At 41.7% G+C, this 21,614-nt stretch overlaps 1 protein-coding gene across 9 annotated transcripts in view; it reads right to left on the reverse strand.

Annotated features, from left to right (window-relative positions):
- The window catches only part of DAAM2 (dishevelled associated activator of morphogenesis 2), a 210,938-nt gene continuing 189,679 nt past the window's right edge, over positions 356-21,614 (reverse strand). For all 9 annotated transcript variants that reach the window (XM_021392989.1, XM_021392990.1, XM_021392988.1 and 6 more), the window contains 5 exons: positions 21,087-21,194; positions 19,959-20,019; positions 15,731-15,862; positions 8,298-8,468; positions 356-6,540 (listed from right to left, as the gene is read on the reverse strand). In XM_021392989.1, the coding sequence (XP_021248664.1) occupies positions 6,325-6,540; positions 8,298-8,468; positions 15,731-15,862; positions 19,959-20,019; positions 21,087-21,194 (688 nt within the window). In that variant the 3' untranslated portion in view covers positions 356-6,324. The remainder of the gene's footprint in view (positions 6,541-8,297; positions 8,469-15,730; positions 15,863-19,958; positions 20,020-21,086; positions 21,195-21,614) is intronic.

The following is a 21,614-nucleotide window of genomic DNA, read 5'->3' on the forward strand; positions in this document are numbered from 1 at the left end:
TGCTCAGATAAGCGAGCTTACAGGCAGTACTTCAGCCTTAGCTGCTGTTCTACGAGTGTGTCCACGTGTGGATTATGAGATGATCCTCTCAGACAGCAGGAATGATGTGGTGGTTTTTTTCTTCTTTGTTTAAGTGAACTCCAGTGTTCCCTATGCTCTTCCACCTTCCTGCCACAACTACCTCTGAAGTTTCTCACCAACTCTGCAGAACTCTGTCACTGCAGAACTACAGGCTCTTGATCAAAGAGAAAGACCCAGAGCCAAGAACAAAATGCACCCAGACTCCAACTCACCTGTAACACTGTCCAGCAAAAGCACAGAAAATGCAACTGCAAATAAATTTACGGAGACGCAGTGGGGGCAATATATCTTTAATTTTTTTGCTTTTGTTTTTTTAGTATTACAGTATATTCTTATAAAAAGATACAGATAAAAAGGACACTACAGGATTTGTACATTTAATTCACTTATAGTCTTAAATTGACTAAGAAATGAGGATACGCCAAGGCATTACAGCAGCACACAACCTCCCACTTCAGTAAGCAGCACTATACTTCCCAGCTCGGCAGGCAGGGACACCTCCAAAAATGATCTGCAAGTTTCAAACTGAGCAGGCTGGCAGAGGAGGAGAATGGCTGAATACAGTTTGGAAGGGAGAAGCATTGAGCGTGGCTCAGCTACCTGATGTCCTCTTACAATTCTAAAACAGCAAGAGTTTAGGGGAAAGTCTGAAGATAGGGAGGAGTGCAGAGGGGGTGGGTTGTCAGTAGCGTATCATAGAGGCTTTTCTAGATCAGCTGAGTGAGAACTCCAACTGTTGGACAGCTGAAAGGACCAAGCCCCTTGCAAGCTCTGTAGAACATCTTCTCAATAGCTAAAGCTGTTTAAAAGGGGAGTTTTGATCTAGATGCTGCTTTAAATAAAGTTGGTGTAAAACACTGTACTGCGTATACTGCATCTATTCCACATTAACACCAGTAACAGAAGACTGGTTTGGAATATCTGTTAAGCATCCAGACTAAAATGAGGTGCCATAACACATTTCTATGCTAATGACATCCTTCTCAGCATAATCTGGCCAGCTTTAGGAAATCCTGGTCATCCAAACTACTTAGAGCAGTAAATAGCTTTAATATCTACATCTAAATTCTATATTGTAAGTTGGCCAAATTGCATTACCCAAGATGGCCATTTCCACCTTTGATAAGGAAAGTAAGAGTGGCCAAAAGCAGCTAAGTGTTTGAATGGCAGGCAACCAGAAATCTTCCTAGTTCAGTACAGAAGCGGAAGAGCTGTGGCTAAACATGTGATTATTGCTAGAGACTCCTCAGAGAGAAAACCAAACAGCCAAAAAATGTTGCTTACCCTGGATACTCTGAGGAAGTAGAGAGGAGGAGGAGAGAGGGGAAGCAGAGAAAATCTTTCTTCCTTGGCCTTGAAGATGGGAAGGAATATTAGCTCTGAGGAAGAAGAGCTGTCCCAGTTTGTCTCACCAACATGCAAACTCCGGTGAGGGTATGATCCATACCTGTACACCTATTTGAGCTTCTCTGGCGTTATGTGCAGAATTTGAGTTGGAGGTTGAAATTTGAGTTAGCAGCTGTGTAGCTTAACCCTTCTCAATATTCCCACAATGATTAATGACAAGAAAACAGTTGTTTTCAGAAAGTATTCTGAAATAACCTACTTGCATCAATTCACCACACGATTTAAAAGACATGCTTTCCCAAGTCCATTATTATTAGGGCAGAGTGATTCCTATGAAAGCAAAAATGAAGTTCTTCCTTGCCTCCCTTCCCACACCAAGGCTGCTCCCACACCACCCCTTACCGGCTCAGCTTGCTGCAGAATGGCCATACAGGCTGTCTAGCTGGTGTAATGCCCTGGCACGGTCTCAATAGTCTTTGCTGTAATGCAGTGTATACATACAAACATAGCAAACTAAAATAAGGCAAAATAAATAGAGGTGTCAGATTTACAGGTTCCCCTTAGAGATTCCTAAAACCATTTAAAAAAAAAATCATTTAACCCCCAAACAAAAAAGAAAACAAACAAACAAACACAAAACAACCAACCCAGAAACAAAACTGCATATATCATGTACATCATCAACTGTACAACTGATCTTCTTTCCCCTCAAGGAAACTCCTGACACAAGCTTCTCCCGTGCAACCCAGCTCAGAGTGCGAGCTTTCTTAAAAAAGAGGGAAGATTCAGCCAATGGAGCTGACCATTACAGAAACACCTGCTCCACAGCCTTCCATCAGGGCCCCTCACGATGCCTTTCCCTTCCTCAAACATTGTGAACACGTTACAGAAATGCTTCTGAAGGATGCCCAAGCTGTCTCTCTAGTGGAGAGTCTCTCATCCCTGAATATTATTCCTGCTTCTGCTCTTGTAGGGAACCAGTGCCCGGACCACAGCTGTGCTGCAGAGCATGGAAGGGCCTTGCTGCCCTGAAGTCACTTTACTTTGCAGCGTTTTCAGAGACTTATGGACAACTGAGAAGAGTGACAAAGAGCAAAGGGAGTGGGGTGTGTGTGGGGGGAAGTTCTGCAGTCTTTTCAGAGGTCATCCTAATGCAATCTGCTTAAGAACAATGCAAAGACACACAGGTAAGTGAAGAACTAGATCTCTACAGACAAGGTTTGGAGAATTAGAAAGTACCTCCTCTTCTAGGTGTGAAGAACTTCATAAAATTAGCAACAACTACATTTCTCTAGGAAGAGTATAAAGTAGAACAAGCCCTCGATTATAACCTTTTTCACATTTCTTCCTCTTCTACTTATTTCCAAAGACAAAGTGATTTCTACTTAAAATGCTGGTGCTAGGCACGGCTGTGAGGACACCAGCAGACCTTAGTTCTTCTCTGTCCCTCAGAATATGATAGAGGTTTTGCCTTAATGTTATGCCTCATGACTGCTTGCTATGCCCGCCCAGGCTATAGAAGCACTAGAGGATAAGGATTAGATTTTCCTGCCTTCAGCACTTAGCAACTCTATCACAACTGCATATGAGGAACAGAACACAGCTGCACTCACAGCACGCCAGAGACTCCAAGCAAGGATGAACTTCGCTTCACAAAAAATCTGAAGTCGGGTCCTAGAGCAAAGCCAACTTCTTCCTTATCTGCTGTGGCCAGCCTCATCTTTTAGAGCAGACATATTAATAGGTCTCTCTGCTTGTCACCACTTAGATGAAATCACTGTTTCTCTCAGCGAGTAACCAAGCTTTTCCAAAATGCTTTTCATGAACATTCACCATGGAGTGAACAGCCAGTGGAGACTATTCAGCATGCTGAAAGAAACCTTCAGCCACCATCACCAATTCAAAACAAAAGTCTGGGGCCCTTGAGAGCTAAGGAAGTTGAGCTTCAATGAATCAGGGGCATGACTCTGGGCTTTCTGTCAGTTCCAGTAATGTATCTCACAGCTGATTTATTGGAGTTGCACAATCTCTTATTACTTGTGTATATATTGAGGGTGTGGCAAAGCTACAGCAGCTTTCTTTGACTGTCACTGAGGCTGGAGCACTGCGTACCATCATATAACTTTTCAAATCAGGGCTGAACTTTGTACACAAATGGACAGGGAGATTATCACTCTCTCTGCTTTTGCTACATTTATGGCCTGGTGAAGTGACTTCAGTTTCAAAAAGCACTCCATGAACCTGGTTTGAAAAATACTGGGGTGGGGAATGCTGTATTTATATTCAAGAGTTTTGCCCTGAGGTGTTTCTTCTATAACAGAACTGCCTTCCTGACAGTCTGCCATATTAAACAAGTACCTGGGGAGCAAGCAAGCAGCCATAAGTTGGACAGAGCCACAGGTCACATCTTGCACCAGAGCTGACCTTGGCACTGGCACTACACCTGAACTTCTGAGTGAGTCCTAAAACCAAGGAGAACAAAGAGGAGGGAAATCTACAATGTTCTAATCCCTAAAAGCATCATCTTTGGAATTCAGGGATTATCAAAATCTAAACTCAACTGTATACCAGTTTGGCACATATTACCACCTCTCATATGGCTTACATGGCATAGGTTATATGGCATGCTTTAAAACAAGACAAACAAAAAAAGGGCAGAGATATGGCATGTCTACTTTGGGGAGCAGCAAGGAGCTTGTTAATATAATTTACAAGAGACATTTCTAAAAATCCATTTTGTAATTTAAAATAAAAATGCTTATAAAAGTGAGAGTTAAACTTTCAAAAACCTTTATGAAATACAGTCTTTCTTCTACAAGGTGCTTGTGTCTGCTGCAATGGATATTGCTGTTAATAGCTAATACCAGAAGGGCAATGGGATGATAAGGGAGGAGAATGTACCCAGCTCTTGTAAGATACCAGCTCTTTACGATGAGTATTATACAGAGGCACGGCAGTTTGGAATGTCGTAAATAGGGAAATTGTAGGGTGGGAGTCTCAAAATTCAGTAAACAATGAAACATTAGAGTTTAACAATTCTAAATTTTTTGCTTCTTTCCATAGTTTAGATAATTATTTTAGTGTTCAGAAAACCGCCACTGTTGGCTTCTCCAATATTGGTAGTGTGTAATACTGATCAGGCAGCGTGTATGGCAGAAGAAGTTCTATTCTGCAGACTCAGTGCTGAGCCTGAGGTTAAGCGACATTCATAGAAAAATCAAACCAAAATATTAAAGTGACCTAATGGAGTTTTTTCCATTTCCCTGGGATACCTTGACATTTTGTGCTGTTTACTATTGATATATTGTTTGTAAATGGTAGGCCTCTCTTCTCAAATGCTGTTTTCTTCTTGCCTAGGAGGAAGAATCCATCACAATTTTTCTTTTCCTTTTACCCTCTCCAGAGTTGATAATCAAAAGGTTTGACAAGATTGAAGACAAAAATTATGACAAAAAAAGGGCTATAGCAGCCCACAGAATTGAATCCCTTTCCTAGAGCCATGAAGATATACCAAATTTAGAATTCATGCATCTTCTTGGGGTTCTCTGCTTTTTCACTGTGTGCTTCATAGGTGCAATGTAAACACAACTTTCTTTTTTTCTTATGAATTAACCCGTTTCCAAAGCCTGCTTCGCTTACATGATTTTGTGTCCTCCTGGAAAAAAAATCTCAGTTTTCCTTATGAGACCTTCCATCGGTTCATGTAAGTAATCCCTTCCAAATGAAAAAGGCTGTGGCCTGTACAGTTCTCCTTTGACATCACTGATACCTTACTGAACTATGTGATTACCCTAGATGGGATTGGGGTGCATGCAATAAATCAGCCTCTTATGCAGAAAGTCCAGTCCATTCCCAAAGCAGTTGCAGCTTGTATCAGCTGGAAAAGAAACCTCATTTCTTGCAGCTTGCAATCCCATTTGCTTTTTGCCACTTGTGAACTGTGAATGATACTCAGGAGCTTCCTATTTCCAATGGGCTGCACTAAGGAATCTTGCAGAAACGAGTAAGAAATGTTCAGCTGTTTCCTCCCACTCTCCAGCAATCACAACAGGCTCCACAGTCATCTAGGTGAAACCCCAACCTGTTAGTGGCATAGTTTTCTAAACAAAAGCCAGAACTTTTTTCCTAGAAGATGAATTTCAGAGCTTTGAAGCTCAACCATCAATAAATTCCAGAAAATTGTTTCTAGAACAGCAGAATCCAAACGACTTTGGCAAAATATTTTATGTTGATCCCGATTTTCAAAATCCATTTTGTTCCAGAACTGACAACTTCCTTCTGAACATCACGTGCTTTGGACAGTACAGACCATACAAAAACTCTATATAGAATATGAGATCAAAAGCATTTTTCAGATGCTGATCAATGGCTTATAAAATCCAATTCTGAGTGGGTACCTGTAACCTCAACAACCACACCTTGACAAGACCCTGAAGGCCATTCTAGTTATTGAAGAAGCAACAGGTTTTTACAGAGCTGTTGTGAAATTAGTCTTGCTTATTATCAGCAAGATGGAGATCATAGTTCATTTTTACTTTGGCACGCAGAAAATTATCTTTCTCCAGCTGCAAGGCTGTCTGCAAGGCCCAGTAGTTTCTGTCATCATCATGAGGCCTTTCATGACACAGTCAATTCCCAGAAGCAAATCTGTCAGCTCTGCATGGCCCAGTCACAGACCCTGCTAGCTCCACAGAGGCACTTTTATAATGGTTCAAATTAGGAGTGCAGAGGAGGGATGAGAGGAAAGCTGATCAATGGAAAGGTAACGTCTCTACCCACAGACCAAAGAAATCCTCTGGGGCAGCTGTCAGCCAGGCGCCATCACACACATTCATCTTCCTTGTTTTGCTCTTTTTCTTCACTTATTTTGGTTGATTATTTTTCTCTCTCTTGTAATTAATAATTTAGTTTTGTCACCACCCGCTCCCGGCTTGTCTCTAAGCCTTGGTTCCCCGAACGCTTGCGATTACGCTTGAGCTTGGATAAGTCTTTGTCAAAGACTTCTCCTGACCTTAATGCTGACACCAGATCATCAAACTCCCCGGTCTCTTCAGAGATGCTTCCTGCTTTCGCTTTCTTTTGACGCCTCTCTTTTTCCCTCTGCTCTTTCAGCTGCGGAGAAAGAGACAGAGCTTTAGGATTCACTGACGGAGATGCTAGATCACTACAGACATTGTGTTAAGGAGAATCTAAGATGTGTTAGTATATTAGTACAGTTTGGGAATAAAAGGATCAGGATCCTATCCACAAGGCCATCATGTGTTCCAAGGGCAACAGAGACCATACTGTGCTTCCTTTCTTTTGCACAGGTGAGCAGAGAGCATGAGAGGTGAGGAATAAGCAGCATCTTCTGCTTGCCTCACAAAGCATTATTGCCCCAGAGCAAAGAGTACCTGCTGTGCTCACAATACCTAACCTGCTGAGTTTAAAGTTAGTCTGAATGTTGCTGCACAAACCAGTCACCACTAGAGTCACAAAAAGCTTTGCTCGTAGGGCATGGGTAGTTATATTCAAACAGGTAGAAAGGTCACATTCCTTCAGAAGGAGAAAAATAAGAAGGGGAATACATCAGATGGCCACAAGCTAAACATACTGGACAAGGAAAATAGTGTAGCATGTTGCAGAGATGGGGAAAAGAAAGAATATTGCCTTGACTCCAGAAAGAGAAACTGGTTATAAATAGAAACAGCAATGAAACAGGACTGCTGGTTTTACCAGTCATTGGATAAGTCTAGCTGTTGGTGTGATACTCTCAGTCTCCCTATGGTAGCACCAAGGAGCTCAATTATCCTCCACGCTGCTCAACTCCAAGATTAGTGGAAATACCAAGGCACAGCTATGGCTCCCGGATGCAGGTGGCTCACTGTGTACTAGTCCCATGTTGCACGATTCTTCTCATAAGCAAACTGCAATCTCTCTCTCAGTACATCAAGCCTACTAAAGCTTCTTACATCTTTAACAGTGGGCTCCTGCACTTTCTGTGCTGGCTGAGAGGGAAACTTGAGCCTAAGTCTTGGCATTTTATCTCTGTGTCCAGCATTTCCAAGAAGCCTGCTGGCATCCTAGAGTTTTACCTCTCTCCTCTTCTGAAAGGAATAAAAGGGTTCTTTTGGCACAACGAACTTTGCAATTAGCAATTGCCTTCAGTGAAGTTAGAGCCCAGGCAGTGGCCAAGGTTAAACTGCTGGCAGGGTGGAAGGAGGCAGTGAAAAGCTGGGATGTTCTCATCTCCAGGAAAGCCTGAGATCAGAAGGGGAGGCTGGTTCACATGAACCCCTGGGGTTATACACGTTGGACTTCAAGAGGCAAAATCAATGAATCAATGATGCTCAAAAGCTCACTTGCCTCATCAAGGACTAACACAGCCCCAGTAATCAAGGCATTAAGGCCTGCCAGCACAGACTACAGCAGGGCAGCATTTACTGTGTTACCATACACTGTCAGGAGACAAGAACACAGCAGATGATGATAAAGCCTGAGTGGAAGCTGCCCAGCTGGCAAGACCTGACTCCAAGAACTTTTGCACAGAGCCAGCAGTCTGAAAGCAAGGCAGACTGGCTCCATGCAGGGACAGTATCATCTTGCAAAGTACCTTGACAGAAAAGGTAGGACTAGATTTGGGTATCTGAACTCAAAGAAGAGAGACTTAGAAGCCAAACTTGGCAAATGTTCTTTTTTGACAGCCCGTGAAAGCTGACAGAACACAACCAGCAGGAAAATGCCACCATTTGTGAAGAGAAGGATGACAAAAAGGTGGCAAAGAAAAGGACATAAAACAGCGACAGGACTGAACTGTCTATGTCAATGTTTCTCTCTTGAGAAATGAACAAATGATGAAGTGAAATGCCTTCTTTTGCCCAAGTTCTCACCATGGCTTCCATGCGTGCCCTGCGCTCCTCTTCTTCCTTTTTCTTCCTCATATTCTCCAGATCTTGCTTTGCCTCTGCAAATGACTGTAAGAAAGTGTCAAAGATGCCAAAAAATTCATCTGGCTGCATCTTGCCCTCATTCTCTCCAAAATGCTTCAGTGCCTTGGCGTACTGTCAAAGGGGCAGAAAACACAAAAGCAACAATTAGGCAGGCAGTCCACTGAAGACAGCGAGGAAAGCTTACGCGTAACTACACACTTAATTCAATACCCCCTGAGCATTCACGTGCTGAGGAGAAACTGCCTCCCCATGCAGCAACTGAAGTGCCTCCCTTACAGCAGGTGCCTCTGTCCTGGAGAATCTGCTCTATTAGTTATTCTTCGGGCAACACAGGACAATGGTGCTGGGGAGCACTATCTATCTGTTCATGTTAAAAAAAAAAAAAATTCAGTGCCTGAGGTGATGGAGCTATTTCAGAGAGCAATTGTCTGGCCACATCTCAGCTGCAGCTGTGGGTCAGCAGGGGCATGAAAGGCAATGAGCTAGCTGGGGAACAACTACCAAACAAGTAGTACTAGCTCATGCTAGCCCATCTAACCCTTTCACCTTCTCCTCCCCTTTCCCCCTCAATTTCACTTTTAAAAGAGCTGGATTTAGAAGTTTTGTGTACTAATGTTGTAGCCCATCCTTGCAGGAGCCTTTTGCTATGTCATCCATCACTCTGAAGTACTCTGAGTCAGTGTTGCCTAGGAGAGAGGAGACTAAGGACAGACACGGCATGAGAGAGGGGCAAGGAAAGCAGCCAGGGCTCCAGGGCAGACTTAAAAGAGAGTGAATACATCACAAATGGCTTTTATTTTAATAGGGAAATGTTGAGACTGCAGGACACATGTGGAGAGAGCCAACTGGCAGGACTTCAGTCACAGGGCTGTCCCGATCTGGATATGGTAAATTCGCAGCAACCCCTGGCTCCTGGACACAAGTCTTGCAGTACTCGTACTCTCTTTGCTCCCTCATATACTCACAAACATGCCCCTGTACTCACCCAAAATGTACTCAACTGCATGCATAGATAGTCTACATACAGCACGTATGCCCATGTCCACTAACTCTCATATAACCAGACACATCCCGAAACTGCATCACTGTCCAACCATCCTCCCTCATACACCTTTGCACTGCAACTGACAGAACTAGTGATACACTCCTGATTCTAATGGTGCCCTGATGTGCAGCACCTTCGTGTGCCAGCGCTGGGAAACACAGCATGCTCACAGACATCCCTGCTCACCAAAACAAAACCAGCCTCTCCCAAGCAACAGACTGATTTCCAATCATCTTGCGTGCCTATTCAGTTCATACCACCACAGACCAACTTCCCTTTCCTTAGGTGCTCTTGCAGAATGGAAAAGAATTAGAACAGTCCAGGCTCTGATCCCAAGCATAAAATGAATTTGGAAGCAGGACTTATAAAACCCTCTGGCTCTGTACCAGGTAAAGCACAAACAATGTTTCCCAGTTAACTGCAGGGGAACAAAACCTCCAAGGAAAGCAGCTTCCTTCTGGCACAGCCTGAGACATCCAGCATCTCCCCTCCTCTGCTTTCACTGCCAGGCCCACAAAGCAGTTTGAAGAAATAATTTCTTTTTTTATTTTTTCTTTTCTTTAAAAAGGCTGTATTCTCAGCCAGAAACAAACAAAGAAACTCCAAGTATCTGGAAAAAAAAAAAAAAAAGCACTGGAAGGAATGCAAGTTGCTTTGAGCTACCAAACATGGCAGAAGTTGAAGGAAGCACTACAGCAGCAGCAAATCATGGAGGGATTTCAGAGTATGGAAATAGCAACAGACTACTTCTCTGTTTAACTCCTTTCTCTGAAACCTCTGAAGACAAATATATACAAGTGTACAGAACTGCTACCTTGGTCTCCCTCTCTATATTCTTTCAATATATATCTACTTAAATATATTGCCACAGCTGCCTGAGCACACAGAGGTCACAGTAGGTGTGCTATCTGGAATCTCTTCTCACTTAACTTGTGGTTAATCCCTGTGAAAACTGAAGAAAAGAGACAAATTAAGAGCAATGACTGGAGCTAGCAGCTAGGAGGAAGGCTTGTTGGCCTCACAGGGGTTTCCCAATCTTTTAAGTTAGGAGGCTGAGGAGGGGGGTCCTTGCCTGAGGATCTTGGATCCTACACATATGGAAGTCTCCATTAGAGGGTGGTGTCGTCTGCAAATGCTCTGCACATAGTCTGCCACCCAACTGCTAGCACCAGCTAATTCATGCTACACTGGCTTTTGACATTGTGTCCTCCCTGCCACATAAAGGAGGTAAAGTGTTGCTGTGCTGGAAGGACCAAGCATCCTGGGAGCCTTCCAGAGACACTCATGAATTTAAAGTGTTTACAGCAGATCCCTCTGCTTTTATTCCTCCTTATGTTTCTGTCATCATGTGTGCTCTGTCAAAGTACCAGTGCAGGGATGAGGGGCAGTGTGCTACCTGGTGTTAAACAGCTGCCTTCCTGGCTCAGGGTGCTCCAGGCAGAGCAGCACAGAGCAGCCTTAGCAGTTCTGAGCCTCAGAACTATTTTCTGCTACCTGCCACAAGTTTTGTGTGACCTTGTATGAGTCACTCAGCTAGCGGGTGGCAACCCTGCCCATGGCAGGGGGCTGGAGCTCGATGGTCTTTAAGATCCTTTCCAATGTATGCCATTCCAGGATTCTGTGATTCCCAGAATTTTGTGACATGCTGTAATATCACAGAACAGAGTTTGAAACTTGCTTATTCCATAAGTCATTTGGGGACAGGTAACGTGCAAAAGCAAGATGGAAAACTGTTTCAGTGGGTTTTCCAATGTAATAAAGGATGGTATCTCTTTTTTTCATTAAAAAAATTCATTTCCACGCCATTAGGGCGCCCAAGCTCTATGATATAGCAGGTCCATAAGCTTAGTGCCAGCTCTGCTTCCTCTGCCAAGCTTTCCACTGAATTTATCCTCTTGCCAAAGCAAATCGTTTAGACAGTTGTTTATTTTAAAAAGCTATTTCATCAAGGACAGGGAAAGCGGGACAGCAGTGAGCACACTCTTGGCTCTGCTTGCCAACGAAATGTTAAACAGTGGCAGAAGAGCTCTGGAAGTGGCAGGAATGGGGCTCTGTGAGGAGAAGGAAGAACAGCTACGATAAAAATTTCCTGCTGTCTGTGCTGTCTGCTATCAAAGGAGAAGCCATTGCAAAAATGAATTATATCATGCAACATGAACTGTCCTCCCTTGACAAGTAATCCCAAGTTTGCTGTTGCAAAGACTCCAATTCTGTACCGAGGCAATTCACATAAAATTCTGCTCTCTTTATGGGACAGAATCAGATCAGTTAATAGAAAGAGATCTATTAATCTCAGGTAGGACAGTGCCCAGCTCTCTTTGCAACTTTAGAGCTCTAAAAGGATTCTCCTAGGAGTGACTCTGGAAGCCCTACAATCTAGATACAAGTGCTATAGACATTTCTGATGTGTTAGATACCATCCCGCCCTGAAGCATCTGCAGTTCTACACACAGGAGCTGCACAATTTATTTATTAAATGGCTGTTTCTGATGGCAGGCTGTAGAGCCTGCCTATACACATACCCTGCCCTGACTTCCTCAGTCTCCAACCCAACCCCTTCCTTATTCACCGGCCTCAGAGGCTGACAGAAAACACCAGTCTCTGAAAATGAATGACTGAAGTGCACAGTAACTGGCACTTGGAGTACAGTATTTCTGTATTTTCATAACATTCAGCCATTAATGGCTATTTTCTTAAACAGATTTTGGCTTTCACTGCCTTGCTGCTCTTCAAAACAGTTACTACATGTGCTAAGCTTATTAAATGCACGTGCAGATTCTGAACTTGAGTCTCTCCCATGATAAATATAAACACTCTGCCTCACAGCAGATGTCATGAGAAAATCTGGAGATGGACACTTTTCCTACCCTCCTCATCAGCCCTGCCTGAACTGTGGCTTCCCTTGTGCCTCTGTAGCGAGGCTTAGGCTTGATTTTCAAAATGACACCCCAGCCCCCTTTGGAGTCATGCAGCTATGACATGACTACTGACTATATAGGAATGATATTACTTTACTAAGCTGACTTAGTTCTTCTAGGAGGATCCAAAATACTTCACAAATGGGTTTGCTATAAACTTCACACAAAGTAGAAGAGCTATAAAGCAATAGTTAAGTCCATATCTGTCAACATTCAAGGATATTGTAAAGTTTCATATAGGGCAAATGTCACTGTATTCAAGTAAGAAAATAAAGTTCACACAATGGGAGGACACTGTTACTCCCCTTGGACATTTTCTTTGCTTCCCCACAGGAAACTAAGGGAAGAATTTTCACAAACAAAATTCAACCTTTTCTTTTTTTTTTCTGAAATGAAAAAGTCAGCTTCTTGTTCGTTAAAACATGTAAAAACTAGTGAAGAATTCCAGGGCAGAATTTCACTTTCTCCTGCCCACAACTTTCAGTGTATGGGAAATGGCAGAAAACATTATCCCTTGATCTAATCTATATATTCCCTTATAAAGTGGTACTGAAAGTGAGAAAAATACAAAAAGAACAAGAACCAGCTGTGCTAGAAAGCCTATTTAAAACGTTGGTCTAAGTTTCCAGTCACTTCTGAACCATGCCATCTGTTTACTGCATGAAGATAAGTACAGCTACAAAGCTTCCTCTGCAAACACGGATGTCTGCATCTGACAATCTGGCCCTTTAAGTTTAAAATATCACTTCTTCCCCATGACCACTAGCAGTAAATAATCCTGTTTAAAAAGAAGGCCAAAAAAAAAAAAAAAAAGTATTGAATGGGATTGTGATAAATATCCTCTATAGAGAAGGTCAGTACCACACCTTGTAATGGAGCGTTTCCAAAACTTCAATACTGAAATGATTTTTGCCTGTACTCAAGATATTCCAAAAATAAAAAGCTTCCCAGGTTTGAAAAGATAATTTGTATTGTTTTAAATGTCAGCTGAGGAAACACAGCTCCGATTAACTCACGGCAATCAATTAGACGCATCTATATTTAGAAAGATATCCAACTCCAGCTGTTAAAACTAGGACTTCATTATTATTAATAAATCTGTGAACCAGACGAATTCTTCCTGGGCCCCTTTAGATGTTTTTAAAAGCCCTCCCTTTCCCACTACTTTTTTCTTTTTATTATTTGCTTTGCTTTGAGAAATGAAAATAGAAGAGGATAATCAGATGTCTTAGTCCCTCTCTTCCTTTAATTGGCTAGTTACAGTAGGTTTCCATGGTAAAAAAAAAAAAAAAAAAAAAAAGTTTGTGATTCAACAAACACAGAGAGACCACTGAGAATGAAAGATGTTATAGGTTTTGCAAAGCACATCTGGTTTGTTGAAAATTTTCAGGTTTTTTTCTTTTTTAAAGAAACAGAGGAAAAAGAGGAAGAAGGGAGGGGAAAAATAATATGAGGCAAACATGAGAAATAGCTCAGCATTGGTAAGGACAGACAGTTCCCTTTCAGGAGTCCAAAAGCAGGTTATTGCCAGTATAAGAGCCAAAGCCATAGGTTGAGCAGAAGTTGGAAAGGCATGCATTCAAATATAGTGAGGAGAAGGTAGAGAAACATTTCCTAAGCATGTTATAGTCATTAAAGTAAAGCATCTCTTCTTGTTCAGGGCTTTATGTTGCCTATGTCTAAAAAAGCATGCAACAACTTCCAAACGTATTGGTCCATCTGCAAGGAGATTTTCTGGTTATTTTTAAAGCAAAAAAACACAGTTTTTCTGCAAGTGTCTGATCAAGGAAATTTGCATTGCTGTGTTAGATGTGTAGCACTTGCTAGTTTTTATCCCATAACTGACCTCATAAATAAATCATATTGGGCTTTAAGCCTCAGTGTGCCAAAAGAAAGGATCACACCTATCCGTAACATCAAACCAAAAGCCAAGGAGAGAGTCTTCATTTCCAAAAATGTGCACCTAACTGTAATGAAGTTGAAAATGTATCCAATCATAAAATAGAAGCCCCCAAACCACAGAAACCTGTGTTTTTCTCAGTGAAGGCACGAATGTAAAATACTGGTTTTGTGATTATAACGCAAGTACAGCGTGAACATTACTATGCTGGAAGTGGTTTGAACATTCTCAAGCAACAGGATAACAATGAAAAAAAATTAGGCATTATTCCCTGCAAAATTTTGTTACAACACTGGCGAGTGTTATATTGCCCAGCTTTGTCTTCAAAGTGAAGTAATAACTACTGCCCACTGGCATTTGCCAGGATAGCTAGCTCTAGCTGAGATTCTGCAGCTCCCGTTGTTTGCAGCTGCAAGTCAATATTACCAAGATTATCTCCACAGAACAGAAATGCTTTGGAATTCCCAAATGACATTACTGCAGAGTGATCAGATGAGTAAAGAGTCTTAATATCCACATCCTTGGCCTGTATTTTGCCTAACCTTCAAAATCTAAGGCCTACCAATCCAAAGGCACAGGTTTTATTAATAACGCAACAGGTCCCTTAACACTGCTTATATATCCCTGCAAGGACTGACACCAGGAGTGGAAACAACTCAATCCAAAAGAAATAACACATTTGCTTCATGAAGCCAAGCACTTCTAACATGCCAGCCAACAAGGGTAGATTTGCCATTACATACCGTTTACTTTAGAACTTGCTCTTCTCTAAACATTTTCATATGCTTATAATCTTTTCCTATAAATTCTTCCTCATTCAGCTGAGAGACAGAGGGGTTAGTGCCAGACTCCAATCATCAGCAAAGAACAAGCACCTCCTTAGCTGTGCAAATCTGGTAATGGAGGTGCAGACAGTGGAAGTACAAAATGATCACAGCAGCATGTGAAGAGTAACACACACATGGCGCTGGCTCTGCGAGAAGGATTCAGAAAGGTCTGACAAACCGTGAATGTTTGGGATCACTGTCCTTGCAATGAAATAGAAGCAGTGACAGAGAATAAGTGGAAAAGATCACGCATTCAGGGTTGTCAAACTACACAAAGGTGAACTTTTAAAGGAAAGAAATGAAGTGCAAATGGTCCCAGCTGAATGAGCAGGGTGGGATGAAGGTCACTATCACTGATTACCAAAGGACCTCTTTTGAGAGATTGGTTAAAAGGCAGTCCCTTCAACATAAGGGCACCAACATCACCATCACAGTTCTATGCCACGCACAGATACCATCTGTTAAGGAAGATAAGCAACAAGTGGGTAAGAGCACTGAACATTCTCTTAATCCTAAAAAGCGGTCTAAATTGCTATGGATAAGATTAGAAAAAGATAGAAACTTCAGCCTAAAACACCTTCAGTGTCTATTATCATTTGTACTCCATTTCCAGCATCTAAAATTCCTTCTTCCACTTTGATGCATGCTTTTGCCTCCGTCAGTGCTTCGAAAGGCATTCATACCTTGTCTCTAGCCTCATTGAGGAGGTCTTCTAACTCTGAGAAGCTGAAACTGGCAACAGTGATGAAATCACTCATGACAGGAACGAACCTGTCCCCCGATTCCCGTATGCGTCTCTTCTGATAATCCAGTTCCTGAAAGAGAAGAAGTAAGACAGGCAATCATCAAAAACTTCTCACTAAGAAATAAGGGAGTAGGGAAGCCCACGTATTTCACTCAGTACAGGGTATGCTCTACTTCCACACCTCATGCACTAATTCAATATTCTAACTCAGAAACCCATTTCTCACTAAATCCGAGGTTCTGACCTTGCAACATGAGACAGAAGCCTAAAGTGGGATGAAGGAAAGTCTCAGTTATGGTTTCCTATATCCTAGAGTAACAACCACTCCCACAAAAGCCACCAATGTGTTCAATTTCCAAAGTAACTTTAGAATTAAAGTATCAAGTACTTGAAATACTGCAGATGTTGTTTCTCCTTTTTTAATTTCATTTTGTGCTTTATTTTTCTCTATGCAGAATGACATCCTGCACAGAATGAGAAATAATAAGGAATGCAGGAGAACTGGGAATTTTTAATTGTGAGCTTCTCTCTCCATCTTTTCTTTGCATGGTGGCTCAAAAGGCTGCATTCCAGGAGAAATGCACACACGTGTGCCTAATCTACAGATTGTGCTTCCTAGCTCTGGACCTCCTCTTTAGTTCTCCGAAAAACACTGTCTGAGCAGCAAAAAATTGGTTCTATTACAGAGGAACAAGGTGCAAAACAACATTTGCCAGCACCCTGCTTAACCAGTAAGCATTTGCTTGGATGTCACAAAAGTCATGGATTTACACAATGGAGCTATAGGAAACTAAGCTTTGTTTATCTGCTACTAATAAATAAATAAATTCTTTCTGGCTCAAGTTCTTTAATATTAAGCCAAGATTACCCATGTTATCCCTTCCCATACTCTAGTCACCATATTTGTGGCACTGAAAAAACTAAAAAGTTTCTCAAAATGACTAAGTTCTAGTAAGACTGGCACTCTCCCATGTCTGTGCTTGGTTTGTGTGCAGTCACAGGTCTCATGGGGACAATGAAATGATAATCTGGTACTTTATTCTCAGCTGAATAATCAGTGAAATGACAAAGCCTTGCTTTCCCTGTAGGGAAATCAGCATGAAACAGCAGGTCAAGTTATGATCTGACCCTCTGTTCCCTTTGGAAAAAAATATTTTTGTGCTGGCTGCGACTTCAGCTACATGTATGTTTGGTGCTTTGTGTTACTGGCCATCAAAAGGCTGGTTCACAGAGCCAAATGAGTGGTTTTTTAAGAATTTCTGCTGAGAAACACCTTGGGATTTGCTCCACATTGCTGATGAATGCAAAGAATTACTCTGACCATCGACAATCTAAAATTAGATGTGCTATCTTTTCTCTTCTGACAAGAGTTGGAAAGAGAATGTAACCACTACAAGAAAATACCACAAGGCAGAAAAGCAGCAGGAAAAACAATGAGTAGGTGTCTAGAGAACAATCCACATTAAAGAAGCACTGCCTCTCCTGATTTATATTACATCCTCTTTTTCACTGGTTTTCCTACTACATCATCAGGGTCTGTCCCAAGAGCACTACTCCATTACATCCCTTTGCAGCGCACTGTCTCTATGCTACAATCCCTCTGAACTGGATCTTACAAATACAGGAAACGTCATCTCAAATGCTTCTGAGCATTACACTTTTTTTTTTCAGCCACACTTTCCCATTCTGATTTTTAAGCTAATTTTAGCTCGAAGTTGCTCTATCCACTCCTCACCATTCTCCCCCTCTCTCCACTCCCTGAGTAGGTATGTATAGTGGTTCTTTTATCTTACATACATTGTTGAGATCTATGGCATTTGGGACTGCTACGAGAGAGCAATGTTTTTCAAAGCAAAATTAAGATTAGGTAGTCTATTCCTCAATTTCAAATTCAGTCCTTCCCTGCAAAGTAATTTTTCCAAATTAAAAATGCCCACAGAAGTAACGAGCATGATTACATAACCAGCCCAAGAGTGATGTTAGCAAACAAGAAACTCTTCTGTATCATCTAGAAATGGTCTATATTAGTCATAATAGCATGACAATAGATGCTAGCACTGCCTTTGGTGGTCTGGGCTACTGGTTCTCCAGATGTATGAAATGATTCAACATGGCTGGGGGTTCTTAAGCATTGGTCATGATCTCCTTGTTGCATGAGAGAAGGATTCCACTGACAGAATTCAATTCCCAATTTGGAGAAGACCAAAAACTACTTAACTGTCCTTTTGAGAGCATTCTACATGAGGTAATAGCTATGCAAATGTCTTGACATAGGCATGCATCTTATTTTTACTAAAAATCTGCAAATCCAGGAAAGCAAAAGGTTAATAGTACCTTTAAGAACATCTGACTGTGAAACTATTTTTAGCTTTCTATTCTTAAGGGGCCTTAAAGAAACTTCTCAGTCACTGGAGCCAAGGCTGTGGTGAGAACACACTGGACAGGAATCAAGAATCGCACCTTCCCCTCCTCCCCCTTCCACCTGACAGCGATCTTCTATTGTTTCTGTAGTGCTGCTTTTTACATGCCAGAAAACCACAAACTGAGCAAGCAGACTGGGAGGTGCTGGCAACCCCAGATGATAAATACCATGGCAAGAAGAGTAAGGGGGGGGAAGACAGTGATTGAAGGGGAAAAAAGGTTGCCCACTGAACCCATCTAGAAGAGAAGAAAAATCGGCTGCAAAGGCAGAGGACAAATAACCCAATCGCAGAAAGTAAAACAGAAGTAGGTACTCACATTTCAACAGGGGGAATTGCCTGCCTCAGCCAAAACTGGGCCTCTCTTCAAGTCATGAACTTTATGTCAGCTTTCACTTTGCAGGTACTTCTAATTCCCAAACATGGCTTCTAGTGAATGCAGCTATATCTCTTCCCATTGCTGCTTTCTCCCTTATCCCAACAATCGAGGTTTGGAAGATTTGTTTTTTCCCAGGAGGCTCACTGGCTAATTAGGTAATGAACTGTTGGAGACAGCTGGCCAGCCTGGCTGGTAGGCCACAGAACCTTTTCACTGCCCCCAGGATCCAAACCAAACTCAGGCCAGGGGAAGGAAAATTAAGTCATCACTGTCTTATAGCAGATCTGAAGGACTGGAGAGCCCTGGTTTAGTTTCTTGTAAATAGCCAATCATTTCACAGAAACCACACAAGAAGGTTCCCAGCAACTGGTCCCCTTGCTAGCAGATCCAGAGAAGATGCTGCAGAATGAACAGCAAAGGCACCAAAGGGCATTTGCTAGAAAAGAACATTTTTCTAGGATGGCCTACACTGTGGCTAAGACATAGGGAAGATGCTTTATATACCTTCATAGAGGGGAGCCAAACACTTGAGACTGCTCAAAGCCACACACTGTATCTATGACATACATGGGAAGCAAATGTGGGAGTTCCTAGCTCTTGCCACCAAGTACGGTGCTCTTGCACTGGGCTCTCTTGCCTCAGGAGCCTTTCCCCAGGAACAAAATCAACATTCCAATTAATGAAGTCTTCCAGGTAGGGAAATCACAGATGACACATGAATTTCTGACTCCAGGGTGCATTTACACCCATGCCTCAGCTTTAACTCCTACAGTTCAATACGAACAACTGCATCAATACAACATTTGTACCATTCTCTGCTGAGATGAGATTCTCTGCACCAAGCACAGATTAAACACAAGTAACTTAAGTCCAGTTTAAAAGGTTTTCATTAATTTTACTGAGCAGGAACATTGCAGCTTTTCTTGACAGCTCCATTCTCTCATCTTTATCTAGTCTACTTTCCCAAGGAAAATGGAATAGGATATACTAGGGTTGTATATTAGAGTGCACTACCTGTTTACTAGTACTCCGAGAGACATGTGAAACACTTGCTCAGCAGTCATCCATCCCCCAGAAAGAAGGAGAAAGAATTTTATTTTTCCTTCCAGTGCACGCCGTTTGTCAAACTGTCCTTCTACTCTCCAGGCTGAGATCAAATAAGCTTTTCATTAGGCTTAAGTCTGCTAAGATCATCAGCAGGAGCTCCACATGAGAAGCTTTTATTTGTTTTTTCTTGGTTAATGCATTCTGGAATGGAAAGGAACTGAAAAAGAAAGCCCACTTTCTCTTATCATAAGATATATAGTGCCCTTGATTCTGACTGTGATACTTTACGAATGGAGCTTTGGAAACCTTCAGATACTTACAGCCTCAACAGCTTTCAATCCGGTCTTTATATTGTTGACTTCCTTCTCCAGCTCTACCAGGCTACACAGAAGCAGACACGGAGCAGATAAAACAAAAAGAGCAGTGTTAAATAGAAGTACAGAAACTGCGCAGCAGAACAAACAGATCATTGGCCCATCAAGTCTGGTATCTGACTTCTGGCACCAGCCACACCAGATGATTACAAATGAGGTGAAAGGGATCTGTTAATGTTCTGTGTTGCTTTTTGTATGAGATGTAAGAAGATCCAGGTCCTGCTTGCTTGTGGTCACACTAAAGGATTTTCATGGGAAGAAGGAGGGGGTTGCCCTCAGAACAACTGCCCTGTGAGCTGAACCTGACCCTCCAGCAAGGAGCATATGCTACATGGCCAGGCTGGCACAGCACGGGGTCCCAGCTTTAGCACACACATCACTGTACTCTCAGATCATCTCTACATACTATTCATGAACCAGTCAACAGCTAAGTTCTATTAGCAATACATTTGGATGATTTTTTTTTTTGTCTTTCTCGTGGTCCAAATATTGCTGATTTTTTTCATCTGCATTTCTACCATATGAAAGTCTTTGCAGGCTTACATTGTAACTAAGCATGTAAACCTACTGTTAATAAGTGCTTCTTCAGACACAAGTGGCATACCGATTTTCTGCTTGTCATATACAAACAAGAGCTTTTCCCTAGGTCTTCTATGAAAAAAAGACTTTTCACTTTCAGTTAAACAGTAGGTGCTTATTTTGCAAGTCAGCAGGTAGCTTCTCTGGATATTTGATAAGGAGTAGATTACACCTCCAAAACAACAAGACCTTAAAAAAAATGCCTTAAAGTATGAACCTACATTTATTTTTCACTTATATTTTTTCACTTGTCTTTCAGTAGGTGGTGTAGTTTCTTGTACAAAGAACCATAGCTGGACAAATAATATGCAAAGATATTTTTGAACAGTGCTTTGGAAATTAAAAACGTTAGTATTTTAGGGGATGCCTTGTGTATTCATTGTCAACAAACATCTGCAGAAGTAAAAAAAAAAAAAATACTGAAATTTGTGCAGAAAGCAAGATGCCTCTGACATTTTTGTGCAAAATGGGAATAAGCAATGGGACTGGACCTACTTGACTTTTGCTGCTTCTGGAAGATGCTGCAATTCAGTCTGAATATCTAGGATATCTGGATAATTCTTCTCAAAGATCATAATCAAATAGTGCAACAGTGTAATGTTTCTAAAAAAAAGAGAGAGAGAGAAGTTGGTGATGAGAAGGAAAGAGAAGATACTAGGATTGTGAAAAATGAGTGAAAAATATTTAAGTAGGAAATGTACTTGACTGAAGAAAATAAGCAATAACTCAGCAGTTAACAGCTCTATTATTGGAAGAAAAACATCACAGATTAAAATGAATTACTCCTTTATGAACCATTCTTACCAAAACCCCAAGCACCTTGATTTATTCTGGGAGCAACAGTATGCTTTCAGTCATCTCCATAGATGGTAGAAGGGAAAAAACATTGCATAATACAGTATACTATTTATCCCCATATACTTCAGAGAATAAACAAACACACTAAAGTGACGTTAACAAACAAGGGAGAAGTGAATTATTCTCAGAGGTAATGTGGGAAAGAAAATAAGAGTAAACTAAGAA

Source organism: Numida meleagris, chromosome 3, assembly GCF_002078875.1.
Source record: "Numida meleagris isolate 19003 breed g44 Domestic line chromosome 3, NumMel1.0, whole genome shotgun sequence".
NCBI lineage: Eukaryota > Metazoa > Chordata > Aves > Galliformes > Numididae > Numida > Numida meleagris.